At 41.6% G+C, this 18,580-nt stretch overlaps 1 protein-coding gene across 3 annotated transcripts; it reads left to right on the forward strand.

Moving 5' to 3' along the window:
• The first annotated feature begins 4,458 nt into the window (after positions 1 to 4,458).
• wt1b (WT1 transcription factor b) lies at positions 4,459 to 12,325 on the forward strand. 3 transcript variants are annotated; one of them, XM_076110029.1, is made up of 9 exons: positions 4,459 to 5,101; positions 7,093 to 7,215; positions 8,005 to 8,104; positions 9,462 to 9,542; positions 10,037 to 10,142; positions 10,246 to 10,396; positions 10,617 to 10,706; positions 11,259 to 11,351; positions 11,519 to 12,325. In XM_076110029.1, exons 1-9 carry the CDS (start codon positions 4,684 to 4,686, stop codon positions 11,638 to 11,640), a joined length of 1,284 nt encoding a protein of 427 aa, XP_075966144.1. In that variant the 5' UTR covers positions 4,459 to 4,683; the 3' UTR covers positions 11,641 to 12,325. The 3 variants fall into 3 exon arrangements, with proteins under 3 accessions (XP_075966144.1, XP_075966145.1, XP_075966146.1); XM_076110030.1 differs by having other exon boundaries at positions 11,259 to 11,342; XM_076110031.1 differs by lacking the exon at positions 9,462 to 9,542.
• Positions 12,326 to 18,580: the final 6,255 nt, after the last annotated feature.

The following is an 18,580-nucleotide window of genomic DNA, read 5'->3' on the forward strand; positions in this document are numbered from 1 at the left end:
TCATTACAATAAACATGGACACTGTACTCTATTTTGAGTCACACATACACAAACACTGTCCTTCTTCCGTAAATACTCACGAGTGAACCAAAGGTGTCTTACTCCGCAGCTGAAAATAGTCCCAGACAAAAACACTGTTTATGTCTATTTGAGAAACCTTTGCTGAAAACTCCGGTGCCCAGCTGTTTTAGCAAATTACTTTATGTATTTTTAAAATATTTTTATAAATTGGATGGGATTTGTTGACAACATCAAAGAATCAGAATATTGCCATCCTTTTTCTTTAACGACAGTCAGCATGCAGTGGCTATTTAGTTGAACCTGCATATTTATATTCCTTTTTATTCCGATTGCATTTGATCCAGGAGCCTCCAGCTTTGAACGTATATGCATACAGGAGAGGGGGGGGGGGATCTTTTGTTTTGAAAGGTGATCATCATCAACAACAAAAAGAGAGCTGGCGTGTGTGAAAGATCACTGGACCAGTGTTGTGTCTGACACATGAACCATGGAAATGCCCGCTCTCCCACAGATCTCTCTTCTCTGTTTCTTATCTCCTGTCTGATATGCAACACTTTGAAGAGCGCTTGGAGAAGATGTGGGAGAGAATTAAAAACTGACGACTGTTGTTTTTTTATGTGGGTGATAGGGAAGAGGAACAATGTACATGCTGTTTAAAGCAGTGTTTGCCATCGTCTTGAAGATAAATTCACTGTAGGTATAATGTGAATGTTTCCAAATGTGTCCGTAAATGTGTAAAGCAATGAGTGATGATGGCCAGTGCGTTCAGATTTTGTTATCTTAAAGAGCAGAAGCCTGGCTGTCACAAATGTCCAAATAGTGCTCTGAGAAAGTAACGAAGCAACACAGAGAAATAATTGTTGTGCCTGACTTTTGTTTTAAATAGTAACTATTTCCTAGAAGCCACAGGCAGATAGGAGGGAACTGATTAAACATTACAACACACTGCTGTTATGTTTTTGCATGTATCAGTTTGTTTCCATGCCCACACATAGACGTGAAGGACTGGGCCTTTCTTTTATGCAACTCTCAGCACATCAAAATAACATCTGTTGCTCTTCGGCAGTCCTCTCCTGCATCGTATCACATTCATTTGAATATATATTGTTAATATTTACTTAATAAATCATGTGTTTTTAAGTCAATAGTGCTCCTGATTTAAAAAAGAAGCAGCTTAATAAACGGTCTATCACCAGATGCAGTAGCATGAATACAGATGTTTATTAAAAACGGAAAAACAATTTAGTTTTCACGTGGCTCTGCCAGGTCACATGTCTGCATAGTTTATCATGTCTTTTTGGCTGAAATAAATCCTTTTCAGATTCCCTCTTACTCCTCATGCTGTAGAAAGTTTGAGCCGGGTTTTATTTCTTGTTCAGGGTCAGAGGCAGTATTGACCATTTCCCTTCTTGTGCACAGTGATGTTGTTTTAAACCCTGAGTAAACCACAGATTGATCTCAAGAATGGGTGTATTTGGGGACCGCCATCCGTCATAGGAGCCGAAAGGGTTGTTTTCTCCCGGCCCCGTCACCTTTGATGAATCCCTGCAAAAGACTCCGCTGGGGAAGGCACGGCCAGCATTTGCCTTGGCTCAGAGGCGCTGCATTTTCTCTCCCTCTCTACTGATACTTTTAACTGTGCCACAACCTTTTGTACATGCAGCACATTACTTTAGTTTGTGTTTGTTTGTAGTGGGTGGAACACAGAAAAGTTTTTCCAAATTGTTTTGGGAGATATTAATTTTCTGTGCTACTATTTTGAAGTCAGCTACGTGGACATCCCCTGAGTGACTGGGTGTTCCTCAGGGGTGTGTTTCTGCCTTTGCACTCATTTATTTCCCAGAATAGGGTAAGTCAGAGAGCAATTCATCTTCTCCATGACCACAAACCACCCAGATTAATCTGTCTTTAGCTTTTAGGAGCATGTGTAGGGTTATGACCTGTTGTAATCAGATACGCTCCGACTGTAAGATTGTCATATATTCTCTTGTTTTGCAAAAACTAGGGGAAAAAGACTGCATTTTATTGTAGTCTTACAAGGGTTAAGCTGCCAGTACGCCTCTTCTTTAAGGCCCATGTAACGCGTGGGGGGTCGTCATTGACCTACTATCAAGCTGTTTTCACTGCTGGTGCAGACCATTGGTTTTGCACAAACATCCTTAATGTTCAATATCCAATAATCAATACACTTGACGCTGCAGTTTCTTTAGGGCTGCAGCAAGATCTCCATCGATCGAACTTAAAAGAGGACAGTCACTGAAACTTGAATTAAGAGGGTGTTGAAGTGACATTGTGTAATCATTACTGGCACGTCAGCAGTTTGCCATCTGATTTCATCACTCTTACAGTGACTTCAGACTTCTCTTTCTCCTTTTGTATACTTTTTCCTTTTCTTTTCCTATTTCTAGTGTCCCCCCCCCCCCCCACCCGTCACTTCTTTTTAAGTTGAATTAGGGGTCACTGACGTTGACTGGAATCCTAGACTAATATTCCAGATGGTGATGACAGGAACTGGCTAACACTATTCACCTCACAGCATCGTCCCTGGTCTTCTGTCTTTACAGTGTATTTTTTAATGTCATCTCAAACAGGAATGCTTGATATTGAATGAAATCACTTCGTGAAACTTATTCTCCTGTGGCTAATTTATCATTATCCATCATGTTGTGGTCTAAATGGTAAAGGTGTCCAACGGGTCATTAGTTCAGGGGTAAAGAAAGTCATTTTATTTGACGGACAGCTGGAGGCTTACTTTTGTCATAAGGGCTTTCTTGCTCATTTTCATTCAGTAATGTCCAGCAAATACAGATTGATGAATATGATTTGATAAACATGAACACGGCCAACTGTTCAGTAATTCAAGATCTCCAATATGATGTTTTCGCCATTTCATAATCTATAGTAATCCAATATGTAATCACTTTTTTAAAATCTTACTGTATTGACTTTGACAGTAATACTAACAGTGAAATGAGTTTCCAGAGTGCTGTTGTCTCATCACAGGTCAACTATCAGTGACTGTTACGCTACACTGAATGTAGCGCAGTATATTTTTAAAGAGCAACTTTGTCACATTTTTAAGTTTTCAAGAAAAGGATGAACCCGACTGCTGATCTGACAAATATTATAATGTTAAAAGATCCACAGCAGCTGTCTTGAATTTATAGGCATACTCCAACTTACTGCATTCCTCTGTAGTTCCACATCGAGTTAAGCTTGAGTTAAGGTCAAAACCTCTATCTCTTAAGCACTCACTCTCTCACACACACACACACACACACGCACACACACACACACACACACACACACACACACACACACACACACACAGACTCCCCCTCTCCTCGACTAATAAATAATTATTCTTTTGTGTGATGTGGCTTTGTTCCAAGGCTTTTAGCGAAACAGTATTCCCAAAAGGGGAAAATTCAGAGCACATTTTTTTTAACCATTTTTACATTTTGAGTAGGCTAATAATGAATGAATCTGTATATTCATTAATTGTGATTCAATCCAGTCATTTAAATATGTCGTTGCATTCAATATATTGAATAAAAAACTGTTATGTATAAACATTATGGATGTATAAACATATACATATACAAAAGATCTCACCATACCACTCAGACGCTTGTCTCGTCTCTTTTGTTCATAGCGTTGCCTCATCCATTTGGTAACTTATTTTGAAAGTGGGGTATATTTCATAAAAACACTTGAGTCAGAGGAGTCAGAAATGATGATGAATGGCTGAGGTCAATAGTGTACAGATTAAAAAAACGTTTCAGTTTTGCTGTTCTTAAAATTTAATTTAAAAAAAAAAATATATATTTTATTTAGCTCTGAATATCTGTACTGTTACAGATATGCAGGATGTGTTGACTCACAAATTGAAAATAAAATATTACATTTTTACAAATCTCTGAGCCATACAAAACAATTAATCACAATTAGAATACGCACTTACATGGACATCTACAAGATGTGAACTTTTTCTAACTAGTCTTTTACTTACTAACTAATACTCATGTGGCTGTTTAATTGCTATAGTGTGTCAGCACAGTCACCTCTTTCCATCTTGCACACACTTATTCATACGCGCTAACACAAACATTGAATATAAGCAACGCTTGAACTTGGACAAAGAATGAAGAGCAACACCCACTCATGCAAATGTGACATTAGTCAGAATCTACGCAGAAGTGCAGTCTGTGCTGACCGGGGCAAGGCAAGGGAGTCATCTCCTTCTCAGCCTCCCTCGCTCCTCCCCCTGTCCAATGGGTTGTGCAGTATTTGAGCCTTCAGGAGAGTAAGGAAAGTCAGACATTATAGAGACAGAGGGACAAGGCACTGTTACCCTAACAGACTCCCACTCCAAACCCACTGCCGATACCCAGGGAGCGTGAGATTCGGCGTGCACATTTTGGTCATCGACGCTAATGCATTTATTTTTATTCTTCAGTTCGTGACTTGTGGTGGGAAAGATGGCTCTTATAGCATGTTGTGACCGCTGATGTTTGCTTCTTCAGTTAATTGTTTTTAGGTGTTTTGTTAAACTTTCAGGAGACTTTACAGTTCATTACTGTGTGACTTTTTAAGACACTGTGTGTCTTCCACCGGACTAACATCGCTCCTTCTTTGGACTGTCTCGACCTACCTTCACCAATGCTGACCGAACCGTGTGGAGCCATGTCGATGGGGTCAGATGTTCGAGATCTGACCCTCTTATCTCCAGCGCCTCCTGTGCCGTCCTTACCAGGCGCTGGTGGTGGCTGTGGGATGTCCGTTGGTGGTGGCCAGTGGACCCAGCTGCTGGACCTCCACCCTGGCACTCCCTACAGCTCCCTGCCCTCCCACCACTCCCTCATCAAGCAGGAACCAGGTTGGGGGACCACTGATCCAATAGAGGACCCTCACTGTGGACTCGGGGCCTTCACAGTGCACTTCTCGGGCCAGTTTACAGGCTCGGGCCCCTGTCGAGTTGGGGCCTTCGGAGAGCCAACTGCAGGTCAACCACTGATGTTTCCTAATGGAACCTACCTGCCCGGCTGTATGGACAGTCCTCCTGCACCCAGGAACCAGGGTAAGCCTGCTCATTACCACTCCCACCTCTGTCTTCTCTCATCAACTTAATGGTATGTCAGGACACTAACACATGACGAACAGATGTTTTCACACACTAATCAATAAAATCCAGATTGTTTTTGTGTTTTTCCTGCTGCATGTGATCATGATGTAACTTCGTGTTTAGGGGTTGTCAACAGTGTTGTGTACTTAGCAGGATGTTCCGTGCTGTACTGGGTCATTCTGTCCCATGTCAGGAACAAGCTTGACAGCTTTCTGGTGATGCTCTGGCAGACATAACAATTCCTTTGCACTGGGCTTTTCAGCAGAAATGAAAGTTTTCTGTCACTGGCAGAGTCACAACGACCGTTAGGGCATCAGTATAAATATATGCAGGTAGATCATTAGTAAGGTTTCACCAGGTCTTATTACTGCATTACCTCTTTGTCCATTTGTCAAATGCGATGCCAATAGTTATGAACTTTTGAATGGTATCTCTTATGCATCCATATGAAATTCAAGTACATTGTATTTTCAAGTATTTTATAATACTGAATGCACACACAGTCCTTTGTCATGCACGTTGTTTTCTACAATTAACAATAGATCTGTGACAGTTTTAAAAACACAAGCTTGTCTAACTGCAGCAATGACAAACAGATATCACTAGCACTGGTTCACAGCAACCATAATGGTAATCCAGTATCGCGTATTCATACCAACCAAGTTCATAAAAAATACACATGTATAAATAACCTGTTGAGCTGCCACAGTCAATGTTGCAGTCGTCATACAAGCTGTAGGGAACTTAACTTAGGGAGACTTAATGCATCCAGTGAATCGAAATTAGCCAAGGACAGGAGGCAAGGATGCTGAATGCGCTCATCAGCTGATTGTAAATAAATAACAACATTTTGCATTTAAACGTGTGGTTTTATGTTATATGGAAAAATGTAAATTGAAAACATTTGACCACAAGTGCAAACCTTTATTTCGAAGTATTTCTCTCGGAGAATTCCTAAAACAAAAACTAAGAATTAAGTGGAACATTTTGAAGTGATGAACTGTGAATCTTCGGGCCTGATTTTCTACTCCAAACAATACTTCTGGGATCTTTTAATTCCAACAGACCTGCGCAAAACAGATTAAAACTGTTATTTATCTGGAATCTTAATCTGAAGTCAAACTTCATATCTGTTTCCTGGATATGATCTATCTACCTCTGCTGTAAACAACGCTTGATTGTTGTCTATTGGGGCTCACTACTCAGATGTCAGGTTTAAGGCTGCATGTGTCTGCTGATGTGAATTTCAGAGTCAGTAGTGAGTCTTTCGTTGTTTGCTGAGTGGAATGTCATTTTTGATGAAGTGATAGAATACTCAGCGTAGTGCTCTGCAGGCTGCAGGGATTTAAGTAAGAATTTGTGAGTCATTTTTCTTCAGAAACCTTTCAACAGGCCTGACTCAGGCTATAGCGACCTACGCTGTGTATGTAAAATAAACATGCACACACGTTGCATATGCTTCTATCATCACTTTCACATAGCTTTCTCAAATGCAACATTCTTCTTTAACTTTCCATCTACCCCCCCCCCCCAAAAAAAAGACATAACAATTTATTGCTGTCTTATAAATGCTAATGAATGAAGAAATGAATGAATTTATTAAGCATACATTCAATTCATCACTTCTCAACCTTGTTTTTCTACTGAGCATATTCTGCAGTAGCTCATCTCAGTCTGTCTGTGGTGTTTTTGCCAAATTTCTTTTTCCACCTGCCATAAATACTGAAACCACAAGGCCAAAGATAGATGGTGGGGATATGTTACAAGGAAATAGGATTTACTAGTTTGATGAATGTCTCTCTGTGGTAACCCTGCAGGGTCTAAGAGCTATTACCAGGTAACTGACCAGATACTGCAAACTTTGTTTGCGAGATCTAATGACTCAACCAGGCAAATAAGATCATTTAAATGTACCATTGCTTCTCTCTTTGTTTTCTTTTTTTTAGGCTATGGAGCAGTGGGTTTAGACAGCAACCCCAGTTATGGTCACACTCCATCTCACCACACCCCTCAGCTCTCCAGCCTGTCCTTCAAACACGAGGACACTCTGTCACCGCCAAACAACATAGGTAACTGTCTACATCCTGATGCCTTTTCACTAAATTGACTCGCAGACTGGAAGACTGTCATGTCACGGCAAGGTTATATAAGTAACCCATCATTTTTCATATCACAACAGAATCACTGTTCTCCATTTTTCCTTCATCTCTCGCCGTCTCTGTCATAAGACGCAGGCATACATAAACACAGCCTCCCTCTCGCTCTTTAAGCATATACATATGGTTAATGACTTTAGAAATGATAACTTGAGGAAACAGCTTTATGTGACTCTGCAGGAATGTCAAAAACTGTCTGGGGACCAATATACTATATGAGCCTGAAAAGGACCACTGTTTGTGATTGACCCGTTCTCTCTTTGAAGGGAAGAGCTGAGCGTCTGTGCATGCATGTATGCATATGTCTTAATATTCATTTAAAAAATGTTTTTTTTGTGTTTTGTGTCTGCTCTAAAGAAACTTGAAATATACATCAAATACAACATAAACATTTTTGGGAGAGTTTTCAGCTTAATACTGGATAGTAAGCTGTAAAAGGGCAATGAAAACCTGAACTTTGAAAACTAGAAATTTACATAAACTATTTGTTAATTGCCAAAATTAATTATCAACTATTTCAATAATTGATTAATCATTTCAACTAAAAGTGGGAATATTTGTCTGTTTTCTTTGTCTTCTGTGGTGATGGTTGGACAAAACAAGCCATTTAAATATGCCAGCTCCTGGGAAAATACATTTTATAGACCAAAACAATCTATTAATTATAGAGAAAATAAGCAACTTTTGTGATTGTATTTTTAGTTGACCAGCAGTACCCTGCTCCTCCTCCCATGTTTGGTTGCCACAATCCATCAGAATCCTGTCCGAGCAGCCAAGCTCTGCTGCTGAGAAACTACAACAGGTACAATTATTTGATTCTTCATGCGCCTATTGTTGCTTTATTTGACTCCCGCTACCTCGAATCCGCTCTTGTTACAATTCCACTCTTCCCAAACGTTTTTTAGACTCCTCACTCATCAATTAATGTCAGATTCCTTCCACCGACACCACATGCAGCTCCCTCACTTGTGGTCATTTTTAGAAGTGTGAACTCTCTCTGATCCTACGCTAAGCCCTGCGTCTGCCTCTGCATTGTCTGGATCCTGAATCCTAATTTGTTCTGAGGTTAAGTGCTGCCCACTGGTGCTCAGCAGGCCAAAACAAACACTGAGCGATCTACTGCTGATGTGTCTGAGTCCACCCTGAGGAAAAATGAGGGGGAAAGTAAAAGAGACAAGTTCAGTGAAAGTGAAAGTTAAGTGGGGGATGTGGTGTAGTTAAGGCTGGGAATCTGCTCGTTGTAACCTCTGAATGGGCTTCCAACTTGTTTTCATTTTGATGCAAAACATCTCAAAGGGTAAATTAGGATGAAATTCTTTGAATGCCACTCCGCGATGTTGTTGGAGAAAAGGAACATGTGCAACCCAAATACTGGAACAGAAGTTGATAAGAGGAAGGAAGACGTTGCTGCTGTTATAGCTTTATGGCATGAGCTGGAAACCCTCAAACAAACACAGAGACATGCACACGCACACGCTCTCACATACACAGCGTGAATATGTGTCCGATATCAGTGAGTCTTTCCACAGTTTAACATAGCTCAGAGCTGATTAGCGAGCCATCACGATCCTTCCTTCAAGGACTTCTCAAGGAATGCCGTCCAGAATTCCCCCGAAACTGGTTCCCACCTTTAATGATACTGAGGACAGAGTGATGTCATGCACTGGTCCATGGTGTACTAGGCACGGAGGCACTCACCCCCGCAGAGTGCTGCATCTCCAAGTGTGTGTGTTTCTGTTAAATGTGTGTGTGTGTGTGTGTGTGTGTGTGTGTGTGTGTGTGTGTGTGTGTGTGTGTGTGTGTGTGTGTATGTGTGCGGTAGTGTGATCTGCCAAGGTAAAGAATGGCTCTGAGCCCATGTTTTTTAATGAAGCCAGTGAGGAGTGTGGTGGGTGGACAGGATGTGTTAATAAGCGAGCAATTTGGAGTTTCCCCTGAATGAAACGTCTTCATTATCCTTACAAAGGAAGAGAAATGACAGGAACATAAATAAGATACATTTTCCCTTTCATCGTTCATAACCTCAGAGCTGACCTTGTTCTATAACCCTTTGATTGAACATTTTTAGTTGCCTTGAAATGTCACAAACCAAATAAAGAGTGAAAATCTAGTTTTCACAAATGTAAAATGCTAATGGCTGTGCTGTATGTTTCACTCAGTGATAACCTGTACCAAATGGCATCTCAGCTCGATTGTGTAACATGGAACCAAATGAACAACCTGGCATCTTCCATAAAGAGGTGAGCCTTTGTTTTAAATTTAAATAACATGCTGTATTCTTCAGTGTTGACCAATGTTTGTGGTGGTGCAGAGGAGGAGGAGGAAGAGGAGGATTTGACCAGATGGCTGTTGGCCTACTGCCAAGGGAAATCAGGATGTGGAGAAGACTGTATTCATGTTTGTGTATGTGTTTGTGTGCAGTCTTGTGCTTCTATTGTATGTTTTAAAGACAATTTTTGCAAAGTAAGGGCCCTTCACTTTTCGAGTTAAGTCGTGATAAGGATGTAGTTGTGATTATAAAGTGTGTGTGACTTTTCTCATGTAGATTAAACTCTTTGTGGTTTTAGCCTTGACTATATTGGACTGAATGAACACAATTTAGTATGTATCTGTTTACCAACCGTATCTAACTGCCTGTCTGACAAATCTATCAAATTATTTGTTTTGCTAAAACTCTGCACTCACACTTTTCAGTGTTTTAATTAATCAATCTAATTTTGCTCCTGCCCGACAGTGGCCATCCACCCAGCTATGAAAGTGACTCCCCAGCCCCTCCTCCACCCATGCTCGTCAGTGCCCAGTACCACATACACACACACGGTGTCTTCAGAGGACTTCAGGTCAGTCAGAGCCAACACACATGCAATACATACACAGACATACAATAAATAAATACAAGTGAATTTCTCGACTACAAAGCCCTCTGACTTCTCCTTCCTAAAGGATGTTCGACGCGTAGCTGGTATTGCTCCACCAGCTGTGAGGTCATCATCAGAGGCCAATGAAAAGCGTCCATTTGTATGTGCTTATCCTGGCTGCAGCAAGAGATACTTCAAACTATCACATCTGCAGATGCACGGCCGCAAACATACAGGTGAGAGGATTTGACTTTTTCCTGCCCGCGCCTCAAGCTTCTGCTTTTTATAGATTACAATGAGAAATACGTACAGGCTGTGGAAGTCGAGTTTAAAAAAGATTAAATAGGCATGGCGTATTCGGTGGGTGAAACAAGTGTTTGTGCTCAGGTTTGAATGTGTGTAGCTGTGTTGAAAGTAGATTGATAAAGCTGTTGATGTGGGTGGTTTATTTTGCAGGAGAGAAGCCCTACCAGTGTGATTTCCCAGACTGCGGCCGCAGATTCTCTCGTTCAGACCAGTTAAAGAGGCACCAGCGCAGGCACACAGGTACACCGGTGTCAAGCTACTGTATGAGTTTCCTCCAGGGCCGTAGCTACCACTGAGGTCATGACCTCAGTCTTTAAAAAAACACGTTTCACATTATAAAATACTTTAAAATTCCAGGTGGGTCTTTTATTGGCAGATTCAAGTGTTTTTAGATTCAGTATATTTAATTTGACTACTTTTAGGCCGATAAATAAATAAATGTAGGATTTTGTATGTTCCCATCAGGGTTGTATACCTGGCAGTTTGAAGATGGCCTACCAGAAAATGTAACAGCTAACTAAAATAATACAATATGACACTACAGGTGTACCATAAGGTTCAATTTGTTATTATGTGTGATTTCTAAATGACTTGAATTTAAAAATAGTTTTTTTAACTAAACAAAAACAATATGTTTAGACTGTAAAATCTCCCTGAACAATTTTTATTTGAAATGATTTAAACCTCCGCAGTGATCGATCATCTCATTGTGTATTTAAACCTTTGACCCTCACCTCACCCTCTTCTCATGTCTGTCTCAACAAACAAACAACCGTTTGCACCTCTGTGTAGGAGTGAAGCCCTTTCAGTGCGAGACCTGTCAGAGAAAGTTTTCACGGTCAGATCATCTTAAGACGCACACTCGGACTCATACAGGTAAAACAAGTGCGTATACCTTTATTTCCTACCATTCTTTTCCCAATGAGATGTTTTTGTTGGCACACCTTACTTTAATTAATCCATGTACAACAAAACACAAGTTTGCATTCCATGAGTTGAATCAACTCAAGCAACTAAAGCAATGATTTCTCTTGTTTTTCCTCGTTTGTCAGGTGAGAAGCCCTTTACCTGCCGCTGGTCCAACTGTCAGAAGAAGTTTGCCCGCTCTGACGAGCTGGTGCGCCACCACAGCATGCACCAGAGGAACCTGACCAAGCTGCAGCCTGCCATCTGAGCAGCGAGTGGAGGACGGAGAGGAAGGTGACATTATGTCGTGCCAGCTAGTGGAGGAGGACGCTGGAGCCTGGTCAGCGGTTATGGTGCCTTGCCAGACTCGCTGGAGTGGTGAGCCCAGCTGATGCCTCCCTTTGCCAGCCACTCAGACAGAGACTCTGATGAACCCCAGATCTTCCTGATGCAACTCAACTAGAACTAGTTCTGGTTATTTGACTTAAAAACTGAGAGGGTACAATGCCACAGTAATCCTGAGCCAAGAAGAAGATTGTTTTTATGTGAGATCAGGAAAATGTTGATACACTCTTTTGGATATTTTAGTACACTTGCACTGGCTTCTTTTTTTATTGTTAAATTCTGTCACCTTAAAAATGTGCTGGACAATGTAAACTGGATTTAGGAAATAGACAATGTGTCTTTTTTTTGTCTATTAAATTGAGATTTTTTGATTTGGGAAATGTGAAAATCTTAATATTCTTACAGTATATATACTCTCTAAATTGCTTTGTACATATGTGGTGTATTTGCTTACATTTATAGACGTTCCTTTTGTTTTTTCTATGTTTTTTTCTAAGTTCATAAAATGTTGATTCACGTTGTTGTCTTTTAAGAGCGTGTGCTTGTGTGTGTGTGTTAGTGAGTGAGAAAGAGAAGAGGTGTTGGTGTTGTCAGGTTAAGAGGCCACCTATGAGTGGTGGTGGTGGGGGATGAGGGGGGAGGGGGGGAGGGGGGTGACAGACAGTAAAACAGCACCCAGCTGCAACTCTGACAGGGTGCAGGTCTCACCCTCCTAAATCTCTGACACACATCTTCATAACTAGGAACATCTGGAGCCCAGTAAATCTCATTAGAAAAGACACATACCTCAGTGTCAGCTGGCTGTACTTCACTGACTGCCCCTTCTACATAAGCTGGGCCCCTACAAGCGAGTGGACGCGTGGACACACGCACACACACACACACACACACACACACACACACACACACACACACACACACACACACACAAAAGCACACACATTAAAGTCCCAATTGTAAATAATGTCCTCCAGTGTGGAATGGTATTTTACATCACTGAGCCACATGATGGCAGTATCAGCCTTTTCAGTCCAGCTGATGGGAGTTGAGCTGTGAGTGCTGGAGTGTGACTGATCCCATAATACTGCTTTCACTCTTACACTTCATTCTTCATATAGTACATATTCACACCAGTCTTGCCCTGAGTGGCCACAATAAATATGTTAAAATCAACGAACGTGAGAAACAGGAAGGCGTGTTCAGAGCATGGCCCTGCCCCATCAAATATACATGATGTGTATGGAGTTGTGAGTCAAGTCTATAGGAGATGAGATGATTCAGCTACAGCAGGTAGGTTAATAAAATATGACTCAATGTATGAAGAATAGAGCAGCTGCATGGCTCTGTGGGCTAATGATGTCACATACCTGGAAAAGCAATGTAAGCACGCACATGGTATATTTAGCTGTTGGCTACATGTTCACACATAGAAACCGCAACATACATTCACTGAAGGCATTCTCTCAAACTCATAAACACACATACAGCACGTACACACTTTTGCTTCTGCATTGCTGCTTTTATTTCCATAACAGATCCTGACACTTTCTAAACTAACAGAAAGATTAAAATGCCGTTCTGCTATTTCAGGGTCACAGACTCATATGAAGTGGTGATTCAGGTTGTTTTCCAATCCACTAAATGGCTAAGAGAAGTAGTAGCTCTGTGATCTGTTTTTTTCAGCTTCTTAATCCAATGCACTTTGATTAAGAACGGCTTCTCTTTGTTCTCTCGCTGCAGGGGCCCCAGGAGGAAGAGGAAGATCAGAGGGACAGCGGAGTTCAACATTTTACTCACTCCAGTTCACTCTTAACTGGAGTCTGCCAAGGCTGTGTGCTGCGTGAGGAACCCATGCTTTAAACATCCTCATACATTACTGCCATCATTATCGCACACATTCAAAGAAACATCACTCCTACATGGATCTCCCTGATCTACATTCCTTCAATAGATTGTTTCTGATCAGAGATAGTGGGAGAAAGTATCTGATAGCACCACAAATGTCTGCACTCAGTCCCATTCTGCCAAACGTTACCACCAATCTGAATGCATGAACACACACACACACATATACACGCATACACACTTGCATGCACACACACCACCAGATGCCCCCTCAGCTGTACTTCTGGCTGTTTGCCTTTAAGGGGTGTCAGCGTGGGTAATCTCAGGTGACGCACACCTGGTAACGCACAGCCCAAGACATCTGTAGGACAGCAGGCCTGCTAGCTTCACAGCCTCCATATTCACGTGCAACCCCACAAAAAGCTTTCTTTTTGAATGCAAGTGTGATTTAACCTCACTGTCACAATGAAAGCCAAGAAACAAGCACAGTTCATTCAAGTTCCAACCTTGACTTTCTCTATACTATTGAGTCTTTTAATTTACTTGGTCTGATAAGGTGTGATATTGTTGTCAATAAGTCATTCAGTGAAGTCCCAGGCGCATCCAGCAATATTATAAAGCTCCGCCTGTGTTTCTTTGGGTCAAAAAGACATTATTTAACCTCCGGGAGCAGGAAAGGTCAATGCACATGTAGCACACGGAGGCCTCTATGAGCCCCAAGGGATTGTTAACAAGGTCAAGGCTCCAGAGAGGAAACTAAACGGGGCTACAAGGAGGCCTGCATGCAAAAACAGTGCTACACCAACAGGAGGCGCTGTCAAGAACAGTTCAAATGTTTAGTGAAGCATGTTGTTAGTTGTATTCCCAGACAGCATCCCCCCTCCCCTCGGGCTAGCTCTCTTGTGCAGAGCTGCTGCTCCTCACTGTCTGAGGGGCCTAGGGGTTCTTGGGGGTATTCCCTGTGGTAAAGCAGGGAGCCTGAGGGGCTCCGGTGTGTAGGAGCTTTGGGAATGCAGAAGCCTTGGGGGCCTGGAGCTCAGATGGGGCCTAGAGGGTAAACTTTCTCACACAGGGAGCAGAGATGTAGCAGATACATAAAGACAGCGAGGGGAAAACACCTTGAGTCAGATATGCAGGCAACAGCCGGGAAGATCCCACGAGGGTACACACAAACACAAACACACACACACATGTATGTGCTATATACTCTAACCCAAAACCAATATGTGGGCCAGCAAATAGAGTGTTTTTAAATATTCCCCTCTCTCCTCAACCATTCCGTCTTTCATCTTCTCCTCTTTTCTCCCTCCTGCTGTCTCCTCTATTCCGCTGGAAGAAATTAACGCCTAACAGGATTAGATGTGTCTCTATCATGTGAGACACAAGATCACAAACCAACCCAAGCCCCCCTGGGGAACAGCGGGATGGGAGGGATGAAACAAGGCCACATCTCCCCTCTCCTCCCCTCCATCCCAAAGGTATCCAGATGCTGGGACATGGGGAGAGACGACCAGAGAAAGGAAACAGGCAAATGTTGACAAATGGAGCGAGAGAGGCGTTTTTTGCAAAGATATCAGTCTCACTTGGATAGCATTGTCTCCACCCTCACTGTCATGAACTCCAAAACTACTACACTGTGGGCCACTTTGCCCGTCTTTTAATTAGAACTTGAAAAGTTTCTCTCTGCATATATCATTATAAGATATACCTGCCAGAATGAGTGGGCAACTAAAGCGGCGAAAGCAGCTGCGTAAAAGCTGTTTGAAACTGATTTTGAGTCATCCTGACCTCAGTCCAAAGGGCTCCCATTACTCCAGGAGCAGTTACAATTAGTTACCAACTCACTAGGTTTATCGTTCCTAAATTGAAATGTATCGCTCTTTAAAGCCTTCTCTCTAATTGTGTAGTCATTAATGGCCGATTCCATATCTACTCTACGTTGATGGGCACATAAAAACTCATGATGATAGACGAGCACAAGTGCGGTTGTTAAAACGAGAATAAGTTGCCTCTTGTTCTGTTTCATCACCACTAGGAGGAGTAGAGTCCCGTGATGGGCCAGAGGAGGGATAAAGACTTTCTCCGACATGTCATTAAAGATTGATGGATTCCTTCAAGCTTCATTGTCCAGAAGTAGAAACATGTGAGGCGCTGAATTAGCCTACATTCAACATGACACGCACATAATCACACAACTTGCACAAACACAGAGGGAATGGTCTGCGTAGCATCAGGGCTGTCGCCAGCATTTTAAAAAGGCTGAGGTCAAAGGTTCACCAAATGTAGCCCCTCCACCACACACCAGGAAGAGGGTGAATGTTTTCTCATCATTTGGATTTTTCAAATTGTTATATAATTATATATATTTTCCATACATTTTAATTTCCTACATGATGGTCTGAAGACTGATTATTCCACACTGTCAGTAATACAATTCTGAATACTTCATTTATTGCCCTTAAGTGTTCACATTTAATCTTATTGAGCCTCAAAATACTTTGTTCGTTGTGTGACTTAAGTGAGATTTATTCCATTTAATGTTTTTTTGTTCCTCTTATGATTATTTAAGAGCTACACTTGTTAGTGATTGGCTTTTCTAGATGAATGATTATGCTTAAAAATGTAGGTGTGTTTTAGGAGGAACCTATTTTGTGGCAGACTTTACTTGAAAAGCCTGGAACAGGAGATACATTGATTGCAATGTGATGTAAAATATTTTTGACCATTGAAACATAATTGTTTGGTGTCTTTGAAGAACATCGGCCTTTCATATACCTTTTTGTCTGTAGGAAGAAAAGTCCTCCCTTTAGATTGGTAAAGCTGCTTAGTTCACAGAACAATGCCATTGGACCTCATTAAACTATATACATATTAGCAAGTAACTAATTATGACGGTGATAGCAATAATAGCAATAAAAATGACATTATTCTACATGTTATATATCATATATAAGTTCTTCTGTGTGTGGTCAAAGCATGCACTTGGCTCATTCACTGCAGTTTCAGCAATAAAAACTATGATCTGACCTCCATTGAGAAGACAATGGGAAAGCATGTTAAGGCAAAGAAACATAAAGTTCAGCCATTCAGATTGGTAAATAATAAATGTTTTGTCTAAACCGCTCGATAATGAACTGAGATTGTACCGTTGTTTTGCCATTATGCTTGTTATTATATAATGGGTCGGACGCCTGTTATGAAAGCGTCAGCACGGGATGGTTCAGATGTCCCAAAGATCATTACAAACAACACAGTGGGCCAGAACTCCCCAGGGCACAAGGAGCAAACACAAGAGATGAAAGACAAAAACGAGGGAACTCGGATTTATGCAGCTTAAAAATAGGGCATCATGATGACAAGAGTCAAGAGGAGCAGGGGGGTTGAGTTGCACTGTATAGTTTATTATGCAGGCAGTTTAACTGTAGTAGTCATTTTGGGTTTGCTGCTGTTAATTGCTGATATGGAAATGGCAGTGTACTGTGAAAAAAAGCTCTTAAAAGGAGATGCAAGAAGACTAAGTGAAAATTATACTGGGGGGGGGGGGCTTCTTAGACATTAATATTCTACACTTTATGACCCTCCTCACCCACTGTTTCCACCCTGTTCTCACCCAGAGGGCTCATTATTATCAGTGGAGAGGGGTTGATCTACGCAGACACTCATATGAGAGCTGTCTGAAGGCATTACTGTACACACACTCCCCCAGTGTGAATGATTAGGAACCTATCATAAACAGGAGGGGCAGGCTGTTAAACATGACCGCGAGGCAGGCTGCACAGATAACCCATGTGCCCCCATCTTGCTCAGGCAAACACACACTTGGTTCTTTTACATCTGCGTGCACCACTAATACTCATCCACCTTCTCTCACACACTGGCGCAGACTTACAGATGCACCCTGACACATGACAAACCTCATATGCTATTTGGAGGAAGTACATTGAGCTACTTAGTGTTTTAGGCCTCCCAATTATACAAATGCATGATGCAAGACTGGCCCCACACTCTTTAGAAAGGCAACAGAGCAAAGATTTGATTATCCAACAGACATTATAAAGACCAAAAGTAACAAAAAACTTCAACACCACAGGCAACACCTCCACTTTGAATGTTCCTCAGACCCGGAGCGTTTTGTCAGATGAACAAAGAAGGAATTAATCTGAAAACAAATCTGTATTCTTGGATGAAGCTGCACAAGTGGAGCCACGCCAGAATATGGTAACCCATTTCTGCAAATTTATATGAAATAAACATTGTTACCGTCATGTCGTCCTCTTAAAAAGTTATCTAAACCTGGAGAACGTCAAAGAAATGTATATTAAAGTCAGAGCTGAATAGCTTTCCAGACATTTCTGTCTTCTTGCAGTCATGGTCTGACAGTGTTTGAGGAAGGCTCTACATCACAACAGAATAACACATCCCACACGTACATCGCTCTGTCCCTTGTTCCTAATGAGCTTTGTCGCATTGGTCCCGCTTGACTTGTCTTGCTAACTGGCACACATATATCCATATGTTCCACACGAGCAAGCAGAGGGGACAGGCTCGGTGGCATTGCTGCTTTCTCAGTTACATCTCAGAGTTTTACTGCAACAGCCAGCAGCAACAGCAAGTCGGCTTAACTCCGTCTCTGCTGCGAGTGTGCAGACTGCAATTGGTCGTGAGAAGTGTTAACAGCATCCGCTTGTTCTTAGTGTTCAATGAGTCAATAGTCAAAAGCAGACTTGGAACATTTGAATGGCCTAATACCGATATAGCGCCTTGAGATTCAGTATGCCCATGTGAAACTTCAAGCAGGTGCTAAGAGAACCAAAAGAGAAAAAGACAAAATAACAAAACGGATATAAGTATATAAGGCTACGCTATTACTTTACCTGCATTGTAGGGTGGTAGTCGATATATCCACTAATGTATAATAATTCAGTTGATTAAAGTAATTGTTTTGCTTTCTTACCCAGTTAGGTGAGGAGATCAACACCAGTCATCCGTATTGATCTTCTTTTCTAACTCTAGGCAAC

This window comes from Anarhichas minor, unplaced genomic scaffold, assembly GCF_050575085.1.
Source record: "Anarhichas minor isolate MPS153535 unplaced genomic scaffold, ASM5057508v1 ptg000042l, whole genome shotgun sequence".
NCBI lineage: Eukaryota > Metazoa > Chordata > Actinopteri > Perciformes > Anarhichadidae > Anarhichas > Anarhichas minor.

Coding starts and splice junctions, on each gene's coding strand:
- wt1b (XM_076110029.1), top strand. CDS start 4,684: ATGCTGACCGAACCGTGTGGAGCCATGTCGATGGGGTCAGATGTTCGA. Junction 7,216..8,004: donor GTCACCGCCAAACAACATAG/GTAACTGTCTAC, acceptor TTGTATTTTTAG/TTGACCAGCAGTACCCTGCT. Junction 11,352..11,518: donor GACTCATACAGGTAAAACAA/GTGCGTATACCT, acceptor CTCGTTTGTCAG/GTGAGAAGCCCTTTACCTGC.